Source organism: Chroicocephalus ridibundus, chromosome 2 (genome assembly GCF_963924245.1).
Source record: "Chroicocephalus ridibundus chromosome 2, bChrRid1.1, whole genome shotgun sequence".
Classification (NCBI taxonomy): Eukaryota; Metazoa; Chordata; class Aves; order Charadriiformes; family Laridae; genus Chroicocephalus; species Chroicocephalus ridibundus.
Genome location: NC_086285.1, coordinates 133,507,010 through 133,531,938, shown reverse-complemented (window position 1 = coordinate 133,531,938; position 24,929 = coordinate 133,507,010). Strand labels below are relative to the sequence as shown.

General features: G+C 37.6%; 1 protein-coding gene across 2 annotated transcripts in view; it reads left to right on the top strand.

Moving 5' to 3' along the window:
• Positions 1-24,929, top strand: part of EYA1 (EYA transcriptional coactivator and phosphatase 1) — a 92,214-nt gene that overhangs the window by 43,101 nt on the left and 24,184 nt on the right. For both annotated transcript variants that reach the window (XM_063327044.1, XM_063327043.1), the window contains exons 11-13: positions 3,014-3,156; positions 4,323-4,406; positions 10,391-10,480. In XM_063327044.1, the coding sequence (XP_063183114.1) occupies positions 3,014-3,156; positions 4,323-4,406; positions 10,391-10,480 (317 nt within the window). The remainder of the gene's footprint in view (positions 1-3,013; positions 3,157-4,322; positions 4,407-10,390; positions 10,481-24,929) is intronic.

Sequence of the window (24,929 nt, the reverse complement as noted above, 5' to 3'; positions counted from 1 at the left end):
TATTCAGTTCATGTGCAATATTTGGCCAGGTCTTTGAGAAACGACCAGTTAGGTGTCACTTCCTCCTCGGAAGATGATCTAGGGATCCTGAAACTAAAACATTTATTGAAAATATTGCAGAAAATGCAAATTTTCTCCTGCCAAGTGGTGTCCAGGGGAGGGTAGACTGTGGGACGTGGGAAGGAAAGCTTTGCTCGACTTTATTTTGAATTACTGTATCCAGTTTGGAGATACTATGTAGACTGATAATCAGAACCCAGAAAGGAGGATTGTCAGGGAAGGGTTGGCCTAACAACAAAGGGGATCTAAGAACAGTCTTCAAACGCATGCAAATATAATGAAGGGAATAATTTTTTCCTCTGCTTTCATAGATTGAACTTACATTGCTGTAATGAATGCTGAAGTTGTATGTTCTGTTTCCAATGGCATGGCTGTTAAAGCAGCAGAGTAGATTTCCTGGAGAGATCCATAAGAGCAAGGCAGACAGATCTCTTGGGAATGATGCAGGTACAGTGGTTCCAAGAAGGGTGGGCTAAGTTGTGTCTAGCCAACCTTGGGGTCCTGAGGTAGGGTTGAGAGTCTTTCTGTCCGGGGAAGGTCTGGCCCATCCAGACAGACGACTTGCATCTGTGAAGGAGAGATGGAAATGAGCCTCCACCCAGACTTGCAGCCCTGCCCTTGAAATTTTGCATGCAGTTTACTTAAATCAAGGTCTTTGCAAAAATGGAAAGCTGGATGGCTCTTACAAACAGACTGTCTTCCCTGCCCTCACCATGCTCTGCTACTTGGTTTTATTTGTCATGAAGTTTTCTTTGTACTTTTCCTATGCTATCTGTTCCCTATTTTATTTAGTGTTACTATTAGTACCCCAAGTTTAATACTTAAAATTTTGAGGCAGATGACATCCGTGAGAAGAATTTAAAAACTGGGATCTAAAGCCAAACTCCTAAAAATATTTTCAGAGTCCAAGACCAACCTTAATTTAAATCAGTCAATAGGAAATGCAATTTTTCATTACATCTGAATGATAGAGCACATATTTAGAACATCATTGGCCAATACACCTGTTGAAGAAATTCTGGTCCATTTATTTTACCGGGTTATAATTTATTTCAAGGCCTTTGTTCATTGTTTTCTTTCTTTTATTTTTCTTTTCTATTTTAATAATAAAAATAATCTATAGCAGATGAACTCATTTAAGTTTAAAAGGTTGGGAAAATTTGTACTATCTGAGTTATGATTTCTTATTTATGTTTAAGTACAGGAGATGAAAGAGCAGTCAGCATTCAAAGTTTAAATAGTTTAACTAAATATTCTGAAGTGTACATTGTCATAGGAAAATATATATATTATTGAAATGTAGAAGATCTTCAACATTTAAACCTCTGTCTTTAGGTATGTAGACTGACATGGCTGGATGATTTTTGTTGTTTGGCATATACACAGAATCGCTCTTTTAGGTGCAGTTCGAGTCTCTTTTGAAGATTCTTTGTTTTACCTTGAGTTACCTCTTAACTTGTTATTCTGCTTTGTTTAATGTAGCCTGAGATACTTAGGTAAAAGTATAATGTGAAATATATAACATATACTAATTTCCATTAAGTGTAGATTTGAAGGCTGTACATGAGAATTTCAAGACCTTTTCCTTTCATTCAGCACAAGCAACTGTTATTATTTTGAGTAATTGTGAATCTGTGGTGTTACACAGATGTCCAGTCTCCTCCTTAATGTAACCTTTGACCTCAACAGGATGTTTTTTTAGGAGAAGAAAATCACTTGTGTGAGAAGGATACCTGTCTGTTCAAATGGGAATGCCATGATCTAGGCTGATTAAAAAGAAAATGAATATTGATACAAATATCCACATCTGCTGAACTCTAAAGAGTAGCTAATGTTAACTGAGAAGTGAAATTGATAAATATATAGAATGCTGAAAATTCCAGCTGCCTTCACAAAAATAGGGTTTTTTAGGAATAATTATAACTGTCAAAATAAAAGTCTTTTCTCCATCAACTTAGACTGTGAAGTCTTGAAAAGAGATTTAAAAATGTGTTGTTGCATTTCTGATGAGTATGGTACTTCTAGTTAAATGAGTTAGGAACAATAACGTATGCTGCGTGTCTGCTTCCTTAATGTTCAAGCACTTCACTGTTACTGAGTCTATGGATGTTAAGAATAGCAAAACATCTTCATCTAGCGTGTTTTCAGGAAAACTTTGTTGCTCTTACATACATCAATCATCATTCTTTTTTCCCTGTTCAACAACAGTAAATATTTTGTTAAATAAATGTCGCTGAAGCATAATAATTAGCATACAGTGCTGTTTATAAAGAATTGTATGCTGTCTTGAAGTTACTTGTTGGAAAAGTTCAATGTTGAGTAGGCCTTTGAAGAATACTATAAATTTCATCTTCATAGATGATGCATACTTAACACTTATTTATTGAACTCGCTCTGGGAAAATAAAGACTCTATTTTATGCCATGTTTAGAAAGAATGATATTCATATGGCTCAAACATAGCAATCCAAAAGTAAAGTGTCTGCAACCAAGCAATTTGGAAAAGTTTTCAATTTCACTATGTTATTTTTTTCACACCTGGGTGTATTTTTCTTACCAGTCACCATAACGGTTATCTTAAAGCATGTTTGAAAATTTAGAATTGAATTAATGTTCTTTAAAGAAAAGCTGGTATCCCTTAAAATTGATCATTTAGAGTTTGATCTTGTCTATGAAGTTATATGATCTTTTCTACGATTTGAAGGAATTAAGGTTTTTTTACTTATTCCTTTTTTATTCGTTTACTGAAATAATTTCTCTGTGTTTTTTCATATAACTTGAACTTGATTGAATTAATTTATGAATTAGTATTGCCACTTATCACTGTAGATTTAATTATTTTAGTTATGACTCTTTAGTGAACATCCTGGTTTTGTTGTCACATGTAACAAGCAATTAAATTGAACACTTTGAAGTTTAAGCTGAAAGGTAAAAATCTCATTTCTTTACTACAGCAGAATACAGTACGATCCACAGTCCATCAACACCCATTAAAGATTCAGATTCAGATAGATTACGTCGTAGTTCAGATGGGAAGTCACGTGGACGTGGCAGAAGAAACAATAATCCTTCACCACCACCTGACTCTGATCTAGAGGTACATTATACTAGGTGTCCTTGACCTGTTACAGACTTTATTTTTATCATTACTTTGCACAGAGAAGTATAATTTACACATCAAAAGTAAAGTGGCATTGGAGCTCCCTTTCTTTTTTTTTTTGACAGTATTTTCATAGAAGGTAGAATTTTTCTTCTAAAGAATCTTTTCATGAAGAGCACCTAGTTTCTCTGAAAAATACTGGGGGCTTCTTTCTCCTTTTGATTAAAAAAAAAAACAAACTAAAAAAAAAACCCAACAAACTTTTCCCAAAGAAAGGGTTGCTTTTGGACGAGAGATGCTTCTAGCACAATAGTGGGTTTTGTTCTCTCGTGCTACATTCACATTCCTCCCAGTGGCCCGTGCTTTATGTTGAGAACACATCTCCAATGACACACCACAGCTAAGAGTGTCCACACTGCATTACTTTTCCTTTCCAAAAGCTTAGCCCATTTGTCATCATGGGAAATACAATCTCACCAGGATTTAAAATACTTGTATTTGAACACTTTATTTTTCATTAAAATATCATTTTGCGTGTGGCCAGAGGACAAATTTAAAACACATATTTTCCATTGGCTGTAAGTGAAAGAATTATTTACTGATGCCATAAATTCTTACACATGCTGCATCGAAGTTCATAATTTTCATTCTTCAGGTGCCTAAAATCCGTTAAAAATGAACATAGATTAAGGGGATTTAAGTGTTTAGCAGCCATTTGCTTCATTTTGTTTTTAGAGGTAATTTTCAAGAGCAGTTATATGAACTTTGTTTTGTAAGACTTGCAGAAATACAGAATTCAAACCCCAAAGACTTAATTTTCAGAGGCTTCTCTTCATTTATTTCAGTTTCTACCTCACATCTGGCTTTAAAATAATACATTGTACAATGTCATTTTCTGTGTGTATTTGACAATAACTATAATCCTATTCTAATGGAATAATTTGATATAATAGCAATTGTAGTAAAAAGCTAACAGATCGTATTACCCTATTCTGGAAAAAACTTGTTAGTTCTGAAAATAAATGGCAAGGAAACTATGGTTTTAATATATAACCATTTCAATACAATTTTCTCATTTGTGCGCGTACCGATTCAAATTTTAACTTTCCATTTCAAGTATCAGCTTCACAGAGGAACACATTGATTTGATTCTCTTTTTACAGAGAGTATTCATTTGGGATTTGGATGAGACAATCATCATTTTCCATTCCTTGCTTACAGGGTCCTATGCTAACAGATATGGAAGGGTAAGTGTCAAGAAACTGATGGAAATTTTCAGTAATATTTGCTGGTTTATGGTTGTTATACAAGGAAGACCAGAACATTAGTTGTTTTTCTAGAGGCAAACCGGTACTGATGTTTCAAGACATAAAAAATCAAGGAGTAAAGCTGTTTCACATGTTCATTCTTTGTACTGACTTGTTGGGAGTAATACTTCGACCACTTGAGGTTTGGTTTGTAGGTATAGAGTGTCTGGAACCTGTTGGTATCATCAAAATCTGCAAAGGTTTAGCTCCCCTCAGAGAGTGAAGAACTTCCAGGAGTGATTGCTAAAATAACATTTTAGTTCTGAGCGACTGGCAGTGGACTGGGCTCAGTATTGAGAAGGCTACTTTTGGAAGAATACTTTTGGACACAGACAGATTAGTCTAAAATTTTTTCCCTTTTTTCATCTACATATTGACTGATGTTTTTGAAAGTCTGCTTATGAGTCAAATCTCTCTATTACGCACAGTCTATAAATCATAACTGGACTGATGAATATATCTACAGACTGCGGGTTTCCTCCGTAATTCTCAGAAGAGGAACGTGGTCTTAGGTGAATAAGAACAGTTTATGAATGGAATGCCCTTGTGAGATCAAACTCTGTTTTTCCAGGATTGTATTCGAAAGCTAACGTCTCAGCTTGTGCTAAAATCTGTTATGCCGTTTCATGTTCACCTCATGTGAGGTATAACTAGAATGTGATCTTTTTGGTAACCTTAAAAAATTCTACATATAAAGAAGAACCAGATAGTTTTGTCTGGCTTCATGTAATCACTCTGTCTTCTTGTAAAGCTTATATTTGTCACTAAAAGGTTTTACCCTACACCCAGATGACTGAAGGACCATGCCTGATGCCAGGATTCAGTCCATGCCTGAGTCAGATTCTGAATTCCTCCTAATAAATTTTTGCATTATAAAAATCTAAAGCAGTACTGCTTTGCAAGCTTTCTTGCTTATTCAGGTGCGGTGTATTTTCAGAAGTGTTTGCTGTAATAGCAGCTTACCTGTTTGAGGAATAGAATTCTTTTTTTCATTATGTGTCAAAAAGCAAGTTAATTCAGCAGCCTTGGTTTCCTGGGTGTTACTAGATTATATTTCGGTAGTAAAAAGACACTAGTACTTAAATGTTTCAACAATTATTGTATGGATATGTACAGACAACAGCTTTATAGAGTATTAAACATTTACCAAAAGTTTCTCAGGCCAAACCCAGCTTTTCCATGGCACCCCAAAATCACCAAATCTATGGCAGTTCAGTTCAGAATGAGGAGAACAAATCCCGGTGCTCATAAAAAAACCTCAGTGCCAACAGAATGTCACCAGTTGCTTTTAGGCAGCAGAGTAGTGCTGGAAAAGCCTAATTAGTCGCTGCCGTAGCAGTACTTGTGCGAGCATATTTTTTCCATTTGTTACTAGTTCCCTGTAGTGGTTTCATTAATTGGGGCCTGAACATAAACACCTTTCTTGCTGGATGCTTGAGGCTGAGGAAAGTGGCTAGTGTTCAGCTGCAAAGAGATATAAATACGTCTGCTGCAAGGAGGTGGGTGACTCCTGGCTGCGGCTCCATCCCTGTTGGCACTGTTTACTTGAGACGTACCTTTCGCCCGGCTGGCTCTGCTTGCATGGCATGTGGCAGAATACTTCTGCGTTGCTAAACAGCAACCGACTCTTGATGTTAAGAGGGATGATGGCGTTAGTGTTTACGCTGTCAATAGATATTAGATCTTTTTGGTGAGGGGTAGCAATGTGTGTGTCCTTGGCTCTCAGATGCAGTCATGAAAGTCTGTCACATGTTTGTTTTCTTGAAGTTTCATTCATATCACAATTTCTCCTGGCTTATTCACAGCTTCAGACAACAGCTGGCAATTTCCGTAGACATTAGAGGAACATAGTGTCAACTGTTCAATACAAACATGCTAAAACATGTACCTGTCATATGAGAATTGTAGGGTTTATTTACAGCAATGGGAGGTGCACATTTTTTAAAAGTGTTTCCTAATGATTTCTGGCCTTTAAAATCAGAAATACAGATCATAAGTCAAGATTAAAAAAAAATAAATTGTTGAGGGGAATTCTTGTTCTTTTCACCTGTACTCTGCTTTTTGAGTGACTTAACATCATGTTGTCATATGTTCCTCCACTGTGGTGAGGGCTAGAAACGCCCTTTTAAAAATTAAATCTAAGCTGCTCACATAATCGTTAAAACAGAAAAGCTAGATCTTCAAACAAACAAAAATATCCTAATTAAATAATAGGGGATTTGGCAACTTGGCATTCAGCTCTCTTCATAATGCCTGAGTGAGTTTCATGGTGAGTGACTATGAATGATGCGCAGCCCTGCTGCTGAAGGGATTGATTTTCTGTTCCTTATTCTGGACCTCGTTCCTCATAACTTCTTGCTTGTACCACCCTGTTCTGTATATTCTTACTTTCTCATCTGTTTTTATCACCTGCTCTCCTTTCGCTGCTATTGTGCTCTCCTTTCTCCCCGCTTCTGTCCTTCAGCTTTGTTGGAACAAAATAATACCTTCGTTTTTCAGTTTGCACAGTCATGGTATAAATGGCTACATTTTTATTTGAGGGTGATTTGAATTTTGTGAATTTCATGGAAATGTATGAAACTAGTACAGGAATATGATTTTTCCTTCCAGAAGAGAAGAAAAAGAAACAAACCAAAACATTTCCATTTGCTTTTGGATATTTTTTTTTTAATATGTACAGAGTTCTATTGATCAAATTTAAAGTTATCAGTTACTTTAATTAACGCTAGGGCTTCTAACACCTCAAAACTTACGTTTTGAGCCAGATGGCAACTTATTAAGTTTTGGAATTTGGAAAAAGTTGGAGCCCTTCTTTAGTATCTTGGAGCAGGTGGAAATACGTCTCAGAATTGGCACTAGAATACTGCAGTCTTTACGTACATTTCCATTCTCCGTGAAAGCATTTATATTCAGAGGCTTTAAAGGAATTTTCCTTTAAATTATAAGCTATTTTAATGTGGTTTAATATATTTTAGAGATGGAGAAAAACAAAGCCTGGTTTCACTTAACCCTTCATTTGTGACCTGTAGGCTTAAGTGGAAAATAAGCCTTGTACTCAAAGTGAACTTTCCTGTTTTTCAGCTTCTTGTTTCTCCACAAAACAAAGAAATCAAGTGGGTAGAATTTAGAAATGACAGACAGACAATGTTTTGGCTCCAATACCAGTATTCAAAACAAGAGGCCTGCTTAAGCAGTTTGACATTGGTATTTCTTTTCTTTAGCTGAACTGTACCTCCCTCAGAGATTTGTACCTGATTTTGACCATACCTGAAAAGACGCTCCACCTGAACCTGCAAATCCCAATCAGCAAGAACAGATGGTTAGCTTTCCTCCTCATTGTGTGACACCTCACAATAATTAGTTAGCAATTAGTGGCTTAAAATTGCAAAAGACGGTTCAGTGTGGGATTATTTTTTTTAAAACCTTATTCTAGCCTTGTCCCTTTTTTAAAGTTTTCAGCCCCCACTGTAATGTCTGACATTAGAGTTTAATCTACTGCAGTGCCTTAAACCAAGGCTCTTGTGCTTTTTACTACAGCAGTTGCAAGATTGCGACTACGCAGATATTTAAAACCCTAATGCAGATAAGGCTTTTGCTTCTGTTAATATGTGGGTATCCAGAGCTGCAGCTTAACACGGTTTTTATGCTAAGCGGAACTTTCTATAGAAACAGATTGTGTTTAATCAAGGAATTAAGGTTTCTTTGAAAAGCAACCTGTTTTGTTTCTTCTCTTAGCTTTTATGGTATTTAATCTGACATTTTCAGTAGGTGCCAATGATTGTCTTATTTGCTTTTCTCCTAATTAAATTAACCTAATAAATGGCATTATTTTAATATTACTTTAGAGAAATCCCCATTCTGTTTTGTCTGCCATTTGAAAATACCTTGGAGTGAAATAGTTCACAGAAAGATTTACAAAAAGCCATTTTTTCAGACTCAGAAGTGTGATAAAAAGTTTAATAAAAATGTTTCATTTAAGTCCTGCGTGCATTGAAACTTAAAATATATATTCGCAGCCATATGGGTTCATAACCAACATCATCGTTCTGTCTGAGGATTTATTCTGTTTTTAAAAATGGTGCTCCTGTTTATGGATGGAAGCTCAGAACGGGGTTAGTTCTCCACTGTTACATTAGCAGTTGATAATCAAGATGTAGCCAGTGATCTTCATTTGCATCTTAGATCCTTAGTCCATCCAACTCCTTTTAATAACTGGAGCAGAGGCTTCTGCGGGGTGGCTTCTGTTAGTGCTCAGGCACAACAGAAATCCTTGTCTGGTTTAAAAAACAAACAGGCTGATGAGCAATGAAGGATGGTGGGGTGGTGACTGGGCACAAAGATAAGCAGGAATGTCAGAGGGAAAAATAGCCTCAGGCCTAGCTAGAGAGAAAATATCACCTGCTTTCCACCTCACACGCCTACAAAAGTAAAATAAAGATGCAGGTCTACAAATAGAGCAATATTCAAACAGAGAGACAGAATACTTTTGTTCATATTTTAAAGTTTTTCCATTTGAATTAAGAAGCCAAATACTCTTTTTATTGTCAGTGCCAGTTTAAATATAAGGCTTATTTTTAAGGGCAAAGTTCATCAAAATAGCATGATGCAATTTTTCTTTGCCATTTATAAAGGCTATTTTTTTTGATGCTAGAAAACTTTACTCTTAATGTATGTCAGTTCAAGAATAGATGTTTTGTCTGTTCTATGTAGCTTTTTTCCTAAATGCTTTTTTCCAAAATTCTTTTTCTGGTTAGTTTTACTTGGGTTTTGGCGTTTCTGGAAGGCAAATGAGCTGCCAAATCACCATTCTTTTCCAACTCTGCTACTGACACATTTTGCTTTTTAACCAGTAGTTATAGAAAAATGTTTGAAAGTTCAGAGATCATGTTGAAACACCTATTAATTTGATTGAGAGGTGGAAAAAGAAACTAGGGACTGCATCTCTTGTTTTTTAACTGAGTTGTCATCGGGTTTAGAATATTAACTTACTTTAAGTAAAATATGGGATGTCACTTCTGCAGTTCTATTTAAAATATATTTCCTAACAAACTAACATTGTTAATAGAGGATTTCATGAGATAAGGTAACAAGTTCTTTCAAACTCATGCTTCTGTGCGCTTGGATATACTTGGCATTATAAATGAGAAACTCTATATCAAATGTATGTATTAGACTTTCTTGTCCATTTTTCAGATTCAAAATATATAAAACACAAAAAAAATCAAAACAAGACAAACATCTGTAATGCATTTGGTAACCACAATGCTGAACATGCTTTTTGAGTTTATTAGCTCAGTAAGGAATAAGTTGTTATGGTAATTTCTGTAGAGAAGTTAAAGTGTGTTATGTATTAATAACAAACAATAGATTTGTTCACTCTGCATGGGTGGGCCAAACTGAAAGCGTAATTAAAGCATGGTTGTGTGGAGAATCAAGGGGTGGTTTTAAATATAATTGCCATTTACAAATAAAACATTAACGGTGATTTGCTTTAAAGTCACGAGGTATTCACAGGACTGAATTCTATTTACTTGTGACCAGTGAGAGTTTATTTTGAGTGACAATAGCCTTATCGTGCCCCAGGTTGATCGTAAAACTTGTAAACAGCTGTAAAATCTAGAGGAGTTTTAGGTGAAATGGATTTACCCTTTCTGCACGGAGGGAAGGGAGCCCATGCCAGGGATGCACAAGGCTCATCACAGAGGTCTCACTGTAAAATCACGGTAACAGTCAAGTTAAAGTCGTATTTTTGAGTGTTACTGGTAAGTGTTGTAATACAGGATTAGAGAGTTGCCGAAGAACAAGTGGATGTTGCATTGAGTACCTCAAATAATCTCTTTTGAAGAGCAGTTTCTCCAGTTTGTAGTCTGGTATGTACGTTAGGCATGGCATTGATGGTGTACTCGCTTAATGTCTTCTTTAAGGATCCACCCACCTCTGTGTCTCTTGGACTCCGAATGGAAGAGATGATTTTCAATTTGGCGGACACGCATCTATTCTTTAACGATTTAGAAGTAAGTGTTCATTCTTTGAAAACACATAGAGGTGATTTAATATTTGTCTCTTTTACATTTTATTAAACTATTATTGACTCTTATTTTTGGTTTCACAGTTTTAATATGGAAACGGTTAGAAAATATCTGTGTAATTTAGCCATTAGGATATATAATATCTATACTAAATGTCTGCACTGGCATTCAAAGGTTTCAATAGTTTAAATGGTAGGGTTTTGTCCTCACAGGTCTTAGTATTTATGGCCACAGTAGACAAGTTTTAGAAGTGTATACACCAAGAGCGTCTGTAAACGTTAGAATTCAATAGTCTGCACAGGCTATTAAATATTAAACTTCAGCTTCTATAAACAGTTCATGGCTGGGGACAGATTTCTCACTTACATCCCACTGCGGGCAAGTATTACCTTAAACCCGAGGGAAATCATTAATTTTGTACACGCTGTCCGTCTCAGTGGCCTGCTACTGTGGGTCCTCTGCCTTCCCCAGTGGTGGGGACCATTTGTTACGCGCGAGGGTTTCTCTGCCTCTCCCCTGCAGCGTGCGGCGAGGAGCTGGTGTCGGCATGCCAAGGGCTTTTTCAGCCTACGTAGGCTATGGTTTGGCGGCGCTTGTGAGATCGTTCTAAAACTATCTGAACTGCTGAAAGAGACTGTCACCATAATGCCTGGCTGTTTCGTCTGAAAAGGGAAAAAAGCAATTTCTGATCATATTTTAATAACATGAAAACATGAAAACAGTCAGATTTCTTTCCCATCATAATGAAGACAGCTGTTTATTTAAAATCCAACTGTTAAGCAAGCTTGTGGTGGGGCTGCCAACACACATTAATCATCAAGTTGTTGTTTTGCTAGATTTTAGAATAGTGTGGTATTCCAGACAGGCAAAAGAATCTAAAAGATTCAAATGCAACTTTTGCTGATCAAAGTTAATTGGCAGCAATTGGCCTTTAAATATTTCCTGATGTTTCCCTTTTCAAAATCAAGCAAAATACACCTTATTTAATAGATGAGCCAAAATCATTTGAAAAATGCCAGTGTGTGATAGACCTCAAATGTGGTTTGTCCAACATCTGTCCTGTATTTTGATTTCTTTTCATCTAAAAAGAAACCACTCACAGATGATTTGGCATCTTAGAATGTAATGAAATTATTTAAAATGTGCTTTATTTTTCCTTCCATTCCTTAGTGGAGTATTTATTTTTTATACTTACAATAAAAAAGATGATTTCTTTAAATTTTAAAGTAGTGCTTTCTTTCATTAAGGTACCTGTATGCAAAGATATGATTGTTTTGGGTATAAGAAACACCATTAGCGAGTTGCATGTATAGGACTGATTTTTCAGATTTGTAGAAAAGTATAACAATGTTAGTCATTTTCCAAATCTGTTTCTGATTTCTGGTTATATTTCATTTTATCCATAGCAGAAAGAGAAAGTACTACTGTATCTTACCAGCATATTCAATAAAGTTCAGCGTGTTTTCATTTGCTGTGCATAGCCAGATACTTGGTAGGCTTGTGGTAGGCTTCATACATGATTGTCAACGTCACTGACTTTAATGGAAGTTAATCAATCAACTGCATCTTACAGATAGTAGATTATCTTCTGCTAATTGGCCTGTTACAGCCTTCACAGTATAGCATAGCAATTTATTCACTGAAGAACTTTGAAGCTGTGTATGAAAAAAGTACTGATCCAGGTGGTTCACGGAAGCAGAGGAGCTCACTGGATGAGCTTGGTTCTATGCGTTTCCCCCATAACAAGCCACTTTATCTTGCGTCTCCAAACTCGAGTGTAATAGTCTATGTCTATCCCTAATCTGTCTTCTTCATACACAGAGGCACTTAGGAGTGAGCAGTTGTGTTCATGTCCTGGTACATGGATCATAGAATCATAGAATGGCTTGAGCTGGAAGGGACCTTAAATATCATCTAGTTCCAACCCCCCTGCCATGGGCAGGGACACCTCCCACTAGACCAGGTTTCTCAAAGCCCCATCCAGCCTGGCCTTGAACACCTCCAGGGAGGGGGAGTCCGCAACTCCTCTGGGCAGCCTTTTCCAGTGTCTCACCACCCTCAGAGTAGAAATATCTAATCTAACTCTACCCTCTTTCAGTTTAAAACCGTTACACCTCGTCCCATCACTACAGTCCCTGGTAAGGAGTCCCTCCCCATCTTTCCTGTAGGTCTCCATTAAGTACTGGAAGGCTGCAATAAGGTCTCCCCAGAGCCTTCTCTTCTCCAGACTGAACCACCCCAATTATCTCAGCCTGGCTTCATAGAAGAAGCGTGTCAGTCTTCTGATCATCTTTGTCATCCTCCTCTGGACTCGCTCCAACAGGTCCGTGTTGCCACATGAGCTCTAAGCCCTTATTTCTGAGGAGCATGAGCTCCAATCTGAAAGAACTCATGGCCTGTCCAAGGGAGAGAAGAGCATGTTCAGCAGTGCAGGGGAGTGGGTTTGTGCTTGTGCATTGCCACAGAGAAGTCTTCAGAGAAGTACACAGGGAGAGGGCATAAGAGAGGCTGTACTTTGTGGGAAGCAGCACGTAAGGACTAGACCTGGCCACAGCCACAGACTTTCAGTTCACCAGAAATTTTGTGTTTTTTGAATCATGTTGCAGAAATGTGGTGTTTTTGAAGGAATGTGTCCTCCTGAAGCCACAATTTGTCGTTCTTGTGAGCATCATCATTATTAGCAGGGCCTGCCTGGTTCCCAAGGCCTGTGACCTCGGGGCAGATTCTTCGCATCCATCTCAGAAACTCAAAGTCCTTGCATGGTGGTTTGGAAGTTCAGGCTGCCCTACAGCTTGACAGACTTCCATGAAAACTGCGGACAATTTGGCTTGGCTGTGCCTCAGGCTCGAAGCATCTGTTCTTGCTGATGAAGAACTGAGTCTGAAAGATCTAGTGGTGACCCTGCTCAGGCCTAAATCTTTCCAATTCACGTGCATAAGCATCTGGGCTGTTAGGAATTGAGAAGTTTGTAGGCAACATTGCCAACGAGCCGCAGAGCTTGAGCATCCTTGCCCAGAAATAGTAGGAAGACAGGCTGCATTTGGTAGAGGTCTAACCCGCAGTGTAGACATATATTTGGGTCTAGGCATAATTAAAAGCGGGAATCTGAAAGTTGATGCTCTCCGGCTCACCCAGGCTCAGAGGGAACCCTTCCTGGCATATAGAGAGGCTGGGTTTACGGGCAGGCAATCATCTGTCATAACTTTGGCCTATGATGCATATTTTTCCAGACACCACAAGTTAATGTTTTCTAATAAAAATCTTCTTTTCATCTGATGCGTTCCAGAAATCTCTAATCAGAACCGAGTTTGTTATCCGAGTTAGGGGGAAAGAAGTATTTTGTCTTCTTATAAACTGCTAAAGAAAGATTTAACATTTTGAACGCAAAGGGCAGAGTTGCAGCAGTGACCTCTGAAGCTTGATTTGTGTATGGTCCAACTGGCTTTTCAAAGCTCAGCCTAAAGATTTATTTAATATTATTAGGTTGAATTCTAAACTTCAGCAGTCTTTTTTTAGTCTGCATAAAGTAATCAATGCCAATGCCTATCAGTTGCAAACTAGTTTACCTATCCTAATTTAGTAAGGGATACTGCCAGGTAAATGAATCATCTGATTTCCTATATGTTGCTCTTTATGTAATAATGATAATAGTATTTGTAATTGGCATTTTTCAAACTCAGTGAAAAAAATCAGTCAAATCTCACTGTCTAGCTCTGAGGTCGGTATTCTGTTTATGAATGAGTGAGCTGCACGTAGATTTACAATTCGTTACTGCACCCTCGGTTTGTACTAGTTCTTAGTTTATTGCTTTGAGAAAAAGTAAAAGAAATGGCTTGTTTCCTTCACCTTCCACACACTTATTTGGAGTAATTAAGTCCAAATCGATACAATAGCAAATAATTTCAGATCTTGAAGGAATATTTCTTAAACAATATGTTAAAGGGGTATGACAAGTTTTGTAACATACTGAAAGGGAAATATTAATGTTTACTAATGTATAATTTGATCTAAGTGCCATCATAAACAATGTTTTCTTGCATTAATAGGAATTTCATAACGAAATTATAGAAGCATACTAGACCAAACAGTAGAATATACTGCAGTTTTCTCAAAATTTAGATTCCAAAATCTGCATTTGAACTTCAAATTAGGAAGTTCAGGTCCTCAGTATTGACAATTTTCATTTAAATATCTCATACTGCATTCTATCGTAGAATTTTAATTGCATGCAGGAGGGAATAACTACATTGATGTAGTGCTCTCAAGAGAACCAGAGTTATCTCATCAGAAGAGAATGTATGATTTTACATGCTGATTATGTTGTGATAGGGATAATAAGGTATAATATTTTAATGGTATATATGGAGCAATTACATGTATTAGGTATTTCAGGATGTATGCTCCAGTGCTTTAGGGAAATTAACAACTTGATGATAGGACTGAAACGTGACATCTACCTATCTGCATCTTAAAAGATTGTATACATTTACATGTTTATACTGACCTTCTTAAGAGATTAGTTTATTCATTTCTTTGGTGTATCGGGTGCATATTATAACTAGATATGTTAAAGGAATAATTGCTGGTAGTGAATGATTATGAACATTTTATTCTAAAAAGTTAGTTCGGTGCTTTGCAAACTCTATTGTAAAATGGTACTTTCTCATTAGATCTGTTTCTGATATTTACTGAAGCTGAAAATGTCACTTATGAAGCCCTTTTTTTAAAAAAAAAATCTTACCTAATGCTTTTTCGTTAACAAGATACTTTTTTTTTCTTGGTCTGTGTTGAATTCTATTGAAGTAATTAAATTCAAATTATATTGTAGGTTTATTTCATGTATTATTTTTTTCTTTTAGACTTTTCATTTATGTTTGTTTATTTCAGGTTTTTGGTGTAGGCTTTTATGGGAGGGTTCAAAATAAGGTTATATGTATTATGATACTATAAAAAAAATTAATTTTGACACCTCCAGGAAATGCAGTAATGCATAAGGGCACAGTAACAATGATTAGCATTCATTTTTGTTCCGTCAGTGAAGGATATATAGTGCACACTCATGGCTTCACAATTCGCTTGTATTTGTGGAGTCTCTATATGCAAAGTGGCAATATGTGTATTAGAGTAATTTATAATGAGTGGCAGTATGGCATGAGTTTTTCAGCTATGTTATTGATGTATTTCTCTTAACGAGAAAGATGAGGGAATGCTATCAGGTATTACTGTAAAGCAGTAACTTTGGTTCTTTGGGAAAAAAAAAGAAAAATAGTTACTTATGTTCTAACAATTAGGAATGCTGACCTTGATTAATTTCTCCTGAGATTCTTACTTGAAATCCACCTGGTTGTGTATTAATGTGTTCCTGATGGAAATTCAGAGCCTAGTCTCTTCTGTGTGTCAAAAAGAGCTGCATTAAGTGCTTTAGGATTACAAGTATGGCATTACTTCGGACTAATGAACCTTTAAGGCATCGCATTAGCACATTGCTATGCACGGAGCCCTCTGGAAAGCTGCCTGCCTTAGAGTTGCGTGCGATTTCCGTAAGATGCAGCTGTGTCCGTAAGCAGGGCTGGCTGGAGCAGCAGCCCGGCTGCTTCCATCCCACCCCCGGCTACCAGCCAGCACCTTCGCTCCTCTGTCCTGCCCGGCTGCCGGACGGTCCTCCCACGCCGAGCAGCGGCACAGGAGCAGCCGTCTGCATTGCTTTAACTCTCCTGCCTCTTCACTCCCTTAAATAAGGTTAGATTAATACTGAAATGTTTTACAAATTCTGCACTTTACACATACGGTAACATAGCCAGCTCTCGTGAAGCACTGAGATAACTGACTTACATAGACGCACCTTTTCACAGTTTAAAGCAAAGAATAAACAGCATTTACATCCTTGGACTCTCATGCTCTGTGTTTGCCCTGTAAACCTCCTCCCTCCACCCATACGGCAATAAATCCTTCCAGGGCTCCTACAAGTCTGTAACTGCTAGCTTGGATTTACTCAGACCTAGAAGTTGATAGGGAGAAATTAACTGCCAGGTATTTTTTATGAAAACTGCTTTTTGTGGCTTGTTTCCTGCGTAATTTACTACGTGGATGTGCCTGCTCTCCTTGTTTGTAGCTCCCCCTCATCAGACTATCAGTATTTATCAACACTGCTTCTCCCTCGTATTCTTTTGCAAGCTGAAGGCTGTGTGGACGGCAGCTTCTACTACTTGAAATGTGACTGGGATGCCTGACACAACAGTATTCCCTAAAGAAATGTAGAGGGTCTCTGAGGCCCACGTTGCAATGCAGACTCTCGCAGCCATAAAGCAGATGGTGATACCTTCTGTACTAACACCGGGCACTAAAGGGATTGCTCCAAGAAGAGGTGCTCCAGGGAGACTGGAGATTGTAGTGAGAGATCAGGACTGAGAAAAGGAACAACAAAACCCCAGCACGGCAACCGTGAAGCCTGATCACAAAGCAAAGCTTCAATGTTAGTCCCTCTTTGGCCTTTGCCTTCAGTTCTTACAGGTGAAACTAGGCTGCCTCCCTGCTGCTGGAGGCAAATGCACCATATAAATCACTTCTAGGCCTCAAGGAGACCTTTTCTTCATGACAGGAACATATTCTTCTTTTCATCAGCCTGAGAATTTTCTCCTTTGTAGGTCTCAGTAACACCGCAGGAGACTAAGTGACTTTCCTCCCAGGTCCTTCAGTGACCGTGCACGCAGCTATGTCCCCAGCGTACCACGCAGTGCCCTGTAGGAATGCCTTTGAAGCAATACAGCCATATGTTCTGTTTCTTTAATCTGAAAGAGAAAAGGGAAACTACTTCCCCTCAGACCTTGATACTTTAATACGCCACAGACTTAGGCTGGTAACTTTTAGCACAGTAGCACTCTGATGCATGATTTGGGATCGTGGGCATTATGATAATACACATTATTGAATAATAACGTTCAGCAGACTTGTTGTGTGCAGGTTATTGCACATCTCAAAGACCCATGACCACTGTAGGGTAAAATGCTCCTCTTTCTGAAAGCATTTTAGCACATCTGGTCCTAGAGTCAAGTAATCTAACAAGTGAACTGCTTGGATGCAAGCCAGCCCTTAAGTGCCGGCTTGGAGCAAGCTCCAGAGCAAGCTGGGAGAGCAGGTTGGCCACTGTTAGCAGTGTGGAAGTCCATCATTTATTCTCTCACACCTTGTGGAAATGTTGTAAGGCCAGCTTTGGGCAGGCATGACAGGTATGGTGTTGCTTAGATTTAAACTTATCTGAGTTGTGTGGAGGTCCAGTCAGTGATGGGAGCGAGGGGAGCTGCAGAGGCATAGCCAGGCAGACCAAGGAAGTGGAGGAGGACTGTGGAAACACGATAACCACAGAGAAAAGCTTGCTCAACTTCTCCGCATAGAAAAATTCAGATCAAGATAATTTTGTGTCTTAAGCCATGCTCCAAGTTCAGAACATTTACAGGGTAAGCTGGCATTATATAATAATTGGTTGTTTGGTGCACATATTTTTACATATATATTTCTGTAGAATGAAGTGACACGAGGTCCATTTTTGTGGTTGCCACTACTTTGTAATTCCTTATCCATCTGCCATAGGCTTCTCATCTGCAGATAAGGATGATGATGAGGATGAGGATGGTATCTACAGATACAAGGATGATAATTCTGTCATAAAGTACTCAAGAGGGAAAAGAGACAGCCAAGTCTGGTGACTGTAGTAGTTGTTATTGCGTACAGTTGTAGTTGTCTTTCTAACAGTGCTTCAGCTTGGTCTCTTTAATGTCTTAGTCCTCAGGAACATCCTGACACAAATGCTCTCTCTTCTGACACAATTAGAAAATGTGTGTATTCAAACAACTTAAAAAAAAAAAAAGGACAAAACCCCATTGCAAATAGTCATCCAAGAAAACTTTCCAGTTTTCCATTGTATATGCTAATTTGTTTTCTACTGTTTTTTATTTTGGATGATTTTTGTAAGTTGTAATTGTTCCAGTTTGGATTATTCATACATTTCAAGTAAAGTCTGTTTTTTAAGAGCATGGGGGAAAAAAAATGAAAAAAAAACACTTAGAGCAGAAGGCCATTGGTCTTCACTAATCATTGCAGTGTTTCAGGTGTTTGTACTTGTGAGCTAGTAACCAGTGCGAACTCCATGTAATCTCCTGTTTGGTACTGGGGCTTCTTCTTGGGATACCTAGATTTTGCTGTAGTACAAATGAGCTAAAGAGTAGGTAGGCATGCTTTGTGAAGAAATACATTGACACACTAATCACCCCAACCAATACGACTGAACACTTCCAGGGATGAGGCATGCACAACTTCTCTGGACAACCTGTTCCAGTGCCTCACCACCCTCATTGTAAACACTTCCTTCCTAGTATCTAATCAAAATCTACCCTATTTCAGTTTAAAACTGTTACCTCTTACCCCTTGTCCTATTGCTACAAGCCTTGGTAAAAATTCCTTCTTATATGGACCCTTTATATATTGAAAAGCCACAATAAGGTTTCCCCAGAGCCTTCTCTTTTTCAGGCAGAACAACCCCAGATGTCTCAGCCTGTCTTCATAGGACAGGTGCTCCAGCCCCCTGATCATTTTTGTGGCCCTCCTCTGTACTTGCTCCAAGAGATCCATGTTTTTCTTGCGCTGGGGACCCCACAGCTGGACACAGTACTCCAGGTGGGGTCTCACCAGAGCAGAATAGAGGGGGAGAATCACCTTCTTCAACCTGCTGGCCAAGCTTCTTTTGATGCAGCCCAAGATACGGTTGGCTTTCTGTGCTACAAGTGCACATTGCTGGCTCACGTCCAATTTTTTATCCATCGGTATCCCCAAGTTCTTCTCTATAGGGTTGCTTTCAACCAATTCACCACCCAGCCTGTACTGTTACAGGTCATTGTCCCAACCCAGGTGCGGGACCTTGCAGTTGGCTTTATTGAACTTCATGAGGTTTACATTGGCCCACTTCTCAAGCCTGTCAAGGTCACTCTGGATGGCGTTCCATTTGTCAGTGCTAGTGAAAAAAGGTTTGCGGTAGACAGCAACTTTTAGCAGTATTAAACCCATCTCCAAGATGGTACCACAGAGTAATTTCTATCAGATAACAAGACATGTTTTGTCTACGTATTCTCCCAAATTGCACATTCAAAGGTATTCCTTCCAGTGGCAGAATAAAAGTTCTTGTCCCCTTCCCAGGAAATAAAACACCAAATGCAGAAATGCTTTTCACGGTAACAATTGTAGCTGCCCATTACAGCTGGGTTCTGCAGGGCCTGAAATATCAGATTTAAAGTTCAGCCGGTACAGGAGATAGTGTATTGTAGGGCAGTGGTAAGGTACCTGAAAGTCATTGTAATATCTGCACCAAAGTAGTATATAGACAAGGTCTGTTACTGGAATCACAGATCTACCCCACGTAGGGCAGCTTTAGTTGCAACAGAAGCCTTAGTGTTGTGCTGCAGCGGGAGGCTCTGAAGGGTAACATAAAAATTGCTATATAATGAATGACATGAGACAGCGCTTTGAAAATTTCTTATAACCGATAATGAAATAGTATAGTTGTTCTAAAAACCTGTATAAGGCTTGATGGAAATGAAGAGATGCAAAACTCACTGTAAGAAATTTAAGAGACTGAGAAGTTTGCAGTATGTTTTCATGCTTTTACTGTCAATCCATTAGCAGATTTCAAAACGCTGGCTTACGTTATATTGTTGACAAATATAAACACCTGCCCTTAATGAACTTTTACATTTGAGGGGTTGCAAAGTGCCTGATACGTGCCACAGAGCTCTTCTGCCAATGCAGATTGTGCCCTAAGCACAGATGTGATACACTGCTTCATGGTTCGTCATCTTAGATCCAAAACTAGGTAATGATGCGATTCATCCTGAAGGCCTCTTAGTGCCAGAGTTGTCATCTCAGATTTGAATAGGCTTTTTTTACTATTTAAATTATCCCAGAAGTCTGAAGTAATAGGACCGTGATGCCAAATGAGTAAGTAGTTGATACTAACGGTAAAAGCAGTTAGTGTTGCTATTAATTAATGTATTGCTTTCCATTTATTCTTGCATAGAAAGGCTTCTATTTGGCTTTTAATATTTCACAGAACCAATGTGAACAAAACGTTTTTTACATTTTCTTTAAATATTATGAATACTACTGAACAAAAGTCTATCTAGTACTACAGATGTCAACATTGTAGTTATGACTCATTCATAACACATTCATAAGTTTCCTAAGTAATCCATTATTCGTTTATAACCTAGAAATCTAAAAAGTTACACAAATTCAAGTAGCATTCCTGAGCAGCAGATTTTGTGTTTTGGTCTCTGATGAAGCTGACAGATGTGTAAAATCTCATACAGCCAGTCAAGTCCCTGGTGCAGCTGCAAGTGTTGAAGAGTGCAAGTTATTCCAGCTAAGATCAACATTAATTTACACTCAAATATCTTTCCCAGCCCACCCTTTCTGTTCACGTAATGCAGTTATTTTGTGCTGATTCCATCACTTTGAGGCAAACCATTCTTTTTCCTCCCTGGACTCCTCCAGTGCAAAACCGAGAAGATAAACTAAAGAAAACATAATAGTCACCTTTAAAAAAAATTCTCTTTTTTTTGATTGGGGTACCATCTTAAACTGCAAACGTCAGATTTGCATTATGCAGGTTGGTGTTTTAAGTGGATCAGTCTCTGAAAATGATGTACCTTTTATTTTAGGAAAGCTAGGCGAAACAAAGCGTCATCTGTGCTTGCCATTTTGCAGGATGAGAGCACATTAGCCAGTCCTCACATAAGTACAAAGATTTGAAACCACAGTGTAAGCATCTTAGCAGTACGCATGGTAGGTAGTTTCTACCAATCTCTTCAGCCTAGGTTTAATTTTATCACAAATTTTCAACATTATCAATGCAGTTGTCTGGTATCTTGACAGCCATCATGCAGTTTGTGCTGGCGTGGTTATGTGTGACTGCTACGATTGTAGTTTAAATTTGTTGAGAAAATACGCACGCGCATTTATTTTAAACAGATCTATGCTGGGGTTTTTTGTAGGAATCATTTTAAAATGTTGCTACAGGGAGAAAAATTAAGAAGTGTCTTTCATTCATTTTGTTTTAAAAGCACGAAAGGAGTGCTTGAAGTTGGTTCCCAAAATGTTTGAGTTTCACGGTCTCGGGAGATTTCTACTGTTTCAGTGTGGTTACAATAAGGCCTCTATCTGAATTTCATCCTGTTCAATGGTCTAATGAAACTTTAAAGAAAGGGGGAGGGGATTATTCCCTTTACTCATCGCAGTATCGCTTTTATTTTTCCGTGTTTTAAAGTAAAATTTGACTGCTGTCAGTTGCATTTTTAAAATTTGTCTTGTCTTGTGGTCAAGAATCTGAGTGATTCTGCAGTGGACTAAAGCGATCTTAGCGAGTGCTGTTAAAGCATGAGGATTTAATGAGGATTTTAAAAAAATGTAAATGAAAAGCTTGACAAAAGAAACAACGAGGTGTTGAAGGAATGGAGTATTTGTTGTTGTTTTTTTTTTTTCCAAGATCCTTGTCCAGTCAGAACAGGGCAGTCCAGGCACTTTCTGAACTTACCTACAGTACTAGAAATACTGGGAGACGATAGTTCTTACATGTTCCCTGACGGCAGAGTACGGGCAGCTGACATGAGTACTGAGCTCAGCTGCAATATTATTGCCACACGAACGATCAGCTACATGTGAGCAAATGTTCCTTTCTGAACTGTAGAAAATCACTTCAATCAGTTGAAAGGTCTCCGCTTTTTCTTCTGCATGTTTGTATAACTCGCATTGCGAATGCAAAATACGGATACACAGGGGAATAACGCCTTCCCTGACCTTGGTAGGCAAGGGGGAGAGCCAATTGTAGCAGCAGCTATAACTCAAGTAAGAGGTTTTCTAAGAATTTTCTCTGTCTGCAAAGTTTAAAAATACAATTCAAATATTTCAATTCATTTATTGGAACAAAATGTGTGTATTTTTCTTAAAGGTGTGTTTATAAGTCCAAAGCTCCCATTAAAGCCTTGGTCAAATGAATAATGCATAAATAAAGCCGTAATTCCTACAAATAAGGGTTGATGAACAGAACAAAAAAGACAGTGAAAACATACACTGACTTTTTTTATTCCATCACTTTAATAAATTCGGACAGAAATTTGAATACCACCAACCTCTGACTCCCAAACTGTCAAGAGGACTGACTAACAAAACTAATGTCTCTTTCCTGAACCTAATCTCCACTAGTGTGGCATTTAACAAAGCAAACGTAATGACTAAAAGAAGCATCTTCCAAAAAAATCATAAAGCAAACTGGGGTTTTTTTTCTAATTGTTCCATTAATTATAAATTCTTATATCTTTCCTTACCATAGGAAGGTAGGAAAAAAAGAGAGGAAGAAATTTTCATTTGACTGTAAATTTTTAGTTTATAATCAAAATCAAACTTAAGAATCTATGCTAATATATTATTTCACATACTGGGAAAGAGTCTGTAATTTTAAATACAACATTGCATATTAAGAAAAAAACCCCGGATACTACTTGATTGATTTCAATTCAGTCTTTTTTTTTATTTTCTTTTTAGTTAAAAGAAGTACTGTGAAAAAAATAATTTAAAAAATTTGCCAACAACAAAAATGCTTTTACTAAAGCATTAAATCAGCAGTGCAGTAATACAGCTTTTATGTATAAACTTCATATGGTCATGCAAAGGGTTAAGCTATGTGATTTCAGGATAAAAGGTTTCCTGAGTTGACTATTATTCCTATGGTCTGCCAACAACTTTGCAATAAATGGAATGATTTTTATGGGAATGTGGTTATTCACAGCAAGACTACAGTTGGTGTCAGTATGAAAAATTCTTCTTTAGTAGATTCTCTCAGCAGGGATAACAGATCTGAAAGAAAGGCAAAAAGTAGTTACAGAGAACTCTGGCTGGTGTTGGTGACAAATTATGTTTACAAAATGATGGGGTAACCCATGAAAAAGAAGAAATCAGAACAACAGTAAATCAGAGTCTTACTCCTCTGAGGACTGCTGTTCCAAAACAAGTTACTTGTGATTGTGTGTATCGTTTAATAGCTCCCATTTCTCATGTCCATAAAGCAAGTGAGACTTCTAGGCTTTCAGTTGCAGGGGTGCGAAATAATGCTTCAGAAATGAGTAAAATTACTTCAAAGTTATACCATTGTCCTTGAGATAACATAAAATATTGGTAGGTATGAATTAAAATAATTCATGAGAAAGGAGGAAAAATTTCTCCTTTTGATTCTTTTGACCCTTTTTTCTCCTTTGATTAGATTATAATATTATTTTATAATTATTAATTATAATTATAATGTTTATAATCTTTATTATTTCTTAGTATCACTTGTCTATTTTTTACTTTCTGTTTTTTGGAAATAATTTTAGTAGAAGGAAAAAGTGATGGAGAACGCATTAATACATTAATGAACTTCGTTGGTGTTAACAGTTACTGCATTAGGCTCGGCTTGTGATAAGCTTTCAGAATGCTTAAAAGATTAGACCATTGATTAAGTCTGCATCACTGCCGTTAGAGATGGCATTATCTTCCATTTGAGATGAGGAGTAAAGTTACACAGAATTTAATGACCGTACAACAACTTTATGGGTTTTAATTGTTCGATTATTCATAAAGAAAGTTGTTGGAGGATGGAGGGGTTTGTTGCTATTTTGGTTGGGATTTTTTTTTTAAAGCAATAGGTGCAGCTCTTTAAGAGGTAAACACAGCAGCTTTGAGTGCTTCCTGCTCTTTGTTTCCCTCATGCACAATTACCCCAGTTCTATTTAAAAGATTTCATTTGTGAACTTGTCTCAGAGCATTGCAAGACCTCGGTGTGGCATTAAGCATAGATTTCCTTTGTTGTGCTGGGATCACCAGTGATGTACGAGCAAGGAAGAAAATCAACCTAAATGTGTCACCATCAGGAAAAAAATAATAATTATCCAGCACAGAGCACCAGTGCTGTTGATAGGTGGAGGTTAACCTCTCTTGAGGTAAAGGGGTGGGTTTACTGTCCCAGAGGTAAATATTAACTCCAATGATGCCAAAGAAAACAAATTTCTTAAGAACACTGCATTTCACATTGTCTCAAACCAGAAAAATAGCATGTGCATTGTCTCATACTCTAAGAAATATTTTTTCGCTGGAGATATTTAAAAACCAATCTATGAAAGAAACATTTTCTCTTTGTAAATAATTTTCAAAAGAGTGTGGTACTTAAGGATGCAGCTGAAAGCAGAATCAGCTCTTGGTGATGGTTGAATGCAATCATTCATGTTGGTCATGTGAATATTTATTGCTGGTAATACAAAAATTGAGAATGTTCAGTTTTTCATAAAGTGATGGGTTAACCTTAATTTAGCAATGAACATGAACAAGTTCATGTTCAGACCACTACGTCTGGTTCTAC